The 2878-nt window shown below is 30.8% G+C and overlaps 1 protein-coding gene across 4 annotated transcripts in view; it reads left to right on the top strand.

The window, feature by feature from the left end:
- The first annotated feature begins 1643 nt into the window (after nt 1-1643).
- The window catches only part of LOC117121272 (QRFP-like peptide receptor), a 7796-nt gene continuing 6561 nt past the window's right edge, over nt 1644-2878 (top strand). Inside the window, exons 1-2 of one of the 4 annotated variants that reach the window (XR_004447517.1) lie at nt 1644-1772; nt 2288-2401. Coding sequence is in view for 2 of the 4 variants with exons in the window: in XM_033266404.1 (XP_033122295.1) it covers nt 2366-2724 (359 nt within the window). In the remaining 2 variants the exon portion in view is untranslated. Of the gene's footprint in view, nt 1777-2287; nt 2725-2878 lie in introns of all 4 variants that reach the window. The other 3 variants (XR_004447518.1, XM_033266404.1, XM_033266406.1) reach the window with 3 other exon arrangements.

Below are 2878 nucleotides of genomic sequence, written 5' to 3'. Positions count from 1 at the left end.
TCTTTAAAAAATTAAATTATAGTTTAGTTGTCACTTACACAATCACAGTATAGTTTCTGCTGCCAACATGTCATTTATTACATTATTAAGATCTGTAAAGTACTTTTTTTTTTTACTCCTATAAAAAGTAAGCCTAATATAAACTTATGTGACAATGACATTACTGGTAAATTTTTCAAAATTGAGTATAATTTATGTTGATTTATTGAATACTTTTTTGCTATTTTACAGCATTCAAAAAATAAATAAATAAAAACATTTTTATTTCTGAATTTTATCATTAGGGACATTTTTACCTACCTGTCATTTGGGGCCATTTTTACAGCGAACATTTTTTCAGGGGCCATTTTTACAGAGGCCATTCCTTCAGGGGCCATTGTTTCCAGGGCCATTTTATCTTACACCGGTACGAACACTCTGTATAATTTCTCTTTAAGGGAGCTAAACACGGCAATAGACATCAACACGTTTCTTTTAATCTATAGGTTAAAAACTTAGTGAACAGTCTCACTAAAAATTAGTCATATCAGTGGAGGGAGGCCCAACGAGAGGCCTCGGCCTACTAGTAAAAAAGTCTGGTGGGGTCCAGGAATACTCCTAGTGCCTAGAAAAACTAAGGGAAATGTTGAGCTATTTTCAAAGCAATTTTGAGATGTTTCAGAACGTTACACACGTCATCACATACATATCACGTGTCAATAATTGTGTAGGCATTGTTTTTAAAATAGTTAATGTGGATTGCTTGTAGAGTAAATTTTTGTTAATAATTAAATTATAAATTAAATAAATTGTAACAAATTAATGTTTATTATTAAAGTCAGACTCCGGAGGAAAAAAAAATTGATATTTTGTAGAACTGATTTTCCTAAGACAGAAAAATATTTGTTTGACGAAAAACTTGGGAACGGTAAGCGTAACCGCCCATTTTCACACCTTTTTCCCACCAGTTTTTAAATATTCAAACATCTGTATCTCATTAACCGTTGCTCAGTTTTTGATCAAACTACCTTTTTACTGTCTTAGAAAAATCAGTTCTACAACATATCAAAAAAATTGTCTCCTCCTGACTTTAAGATAAGTGTAGTTCAAAATTTGAAGTGCACTGTGGTGTCGATGCGACATGAGCATCTTTACGGATTGATACCTGCACACAACACATTTTCATTATTATTATTATTATTATTATTATTATTATTATTATTATTATTATTATTATTATTATTATTATTATTATCATTATTATTATTATTATTATTATTATTATTATTTATTATTATTATTAATAACAACAATAATAATAATAATAATATTATAATTATTATTATTATTATTATGAAAGTGTAAATTAATTTTCCTTTACTAAGTGTAATTGACATCGTCTCTGCTTTGAAAATATACATTGATCTTTTTACATCACATCACAAATGCAAATGTTATTGTTAAAGTGGCTTAAAATCCAGGGATAAACAGTACAGTGACCTGCCAAAACCATTACATTTTATATGATAAAAATATGTGACATGCTTATGATATAATCATGATGACATGACATCCTGGTCATATATAGGCACAACATGACTATATATGGGCACAACATGACTATATATAGGCACAACATATATGGGAATAAAAAAGGACTAAATGTTGCTGCGAAGATCCTATCCAATGACGTCTACGTCTCATTCACGCCGAGGGATTGAAGCCTATATAATGTGATATTTTCATTTTGTGACGATTCATCAACCTTTGCTGTAGCAGGGAAAACAAGAAACGTAGGTAATCGTTTTATTAATATGTTTTGTTTTTACTGTATTTTGTTTGTAGTGAAAGAAAGTTAATGTCTTATTGAATTGAAAAATGGTGCTTTAATATGTTAAAATCGGTGATGTTGTTGTTGTTGTCGTTATTATCGTTGTTGTTGTTGTTATTATTATCATCATCATTTTCCATTTGTACGTCTCTCAGACTCTCTCCAAGGGTTGGTAAACCTAGAAGCCGCATATTTACACTAGCATCCCATTAGGCTTCGGACCCCACTGAGCCCTACACGGCCCTCATGGTAGTAGGACCCGTAAGGCCCGGGACTTCCCCATTACGCCACTGTATCCCATCTGCATATGAATCTTGGGAACATCAGTAATGTTGCTGTTGATGTTGTTGATATTATCATTATCTAAAATCATCATTGTCATGAACATTAATATTATCATTCAGTTTATTCTGTATGACTATTATTACTATTACTATCGGTATACTTAAATAATTTTTTCGTATTGTTTCTCATCAGGCGTGTTTTCGTTGTGAAGAGTGTGAAGAGTAACGAAACTTAAGTTAAACTTAAGAAAAAAATACAGGTACAACAGCCATGATGCCTTCGTGTAACTTCTACATTTTTTTATACGTACGTAAATGGCCGTATCATCTGTTTACTTGTATCTGCATTGTTCTATTTATAATTGGATGTACGGGAAATGTCGCTGTTATTTTTCTTATTCGTCGATGTAGACAGTTACGAGGTGCACCCGTCATTCTTTTAGTAAACCTTGCAGTAGCCGATATTTTAGTTTGTCTAACGTATTTCCCATTATATATATATATTAGTCTAACACAGACGAGACCACTGATTATTACTTCTAATAATAATGTCTGTGCAGTTACACTTTTCTTGGAATTCCAGTCACAATTATGTTCAGCCTTGACAATCGCATCTATTAATTTTGAGAGGTACGTAATAGACCTAATACACGTTCTAGCCTCGTGTATACTAATATACATATATATATATATATATATATATGTATATATATATATATATATACTAATATACATATACAATATATATACTAATATACATATACATATATATACTAATATACAT

Source organism: Anneissia japonica, unplaced genomic scaffold (assembly GCF_011630105.1).
Source record: "Anneissia japonica isolate Jap-2015-1 unplaced genomic scaffold, ASM1163010v1 scaffold288236_len29568_cov102, whole genome shotgun sequence".
Taxonomy (NCBI): domain Eukaryota; kingdom Metazoa; phylum Echinodermata; class Crinoidea; order Comatulida; family Comatulidae; genus Anneissia; species Anneissia japonica.
This window is presented reverse-complemented; position numbering and strand designations above follow the sequence as displayed.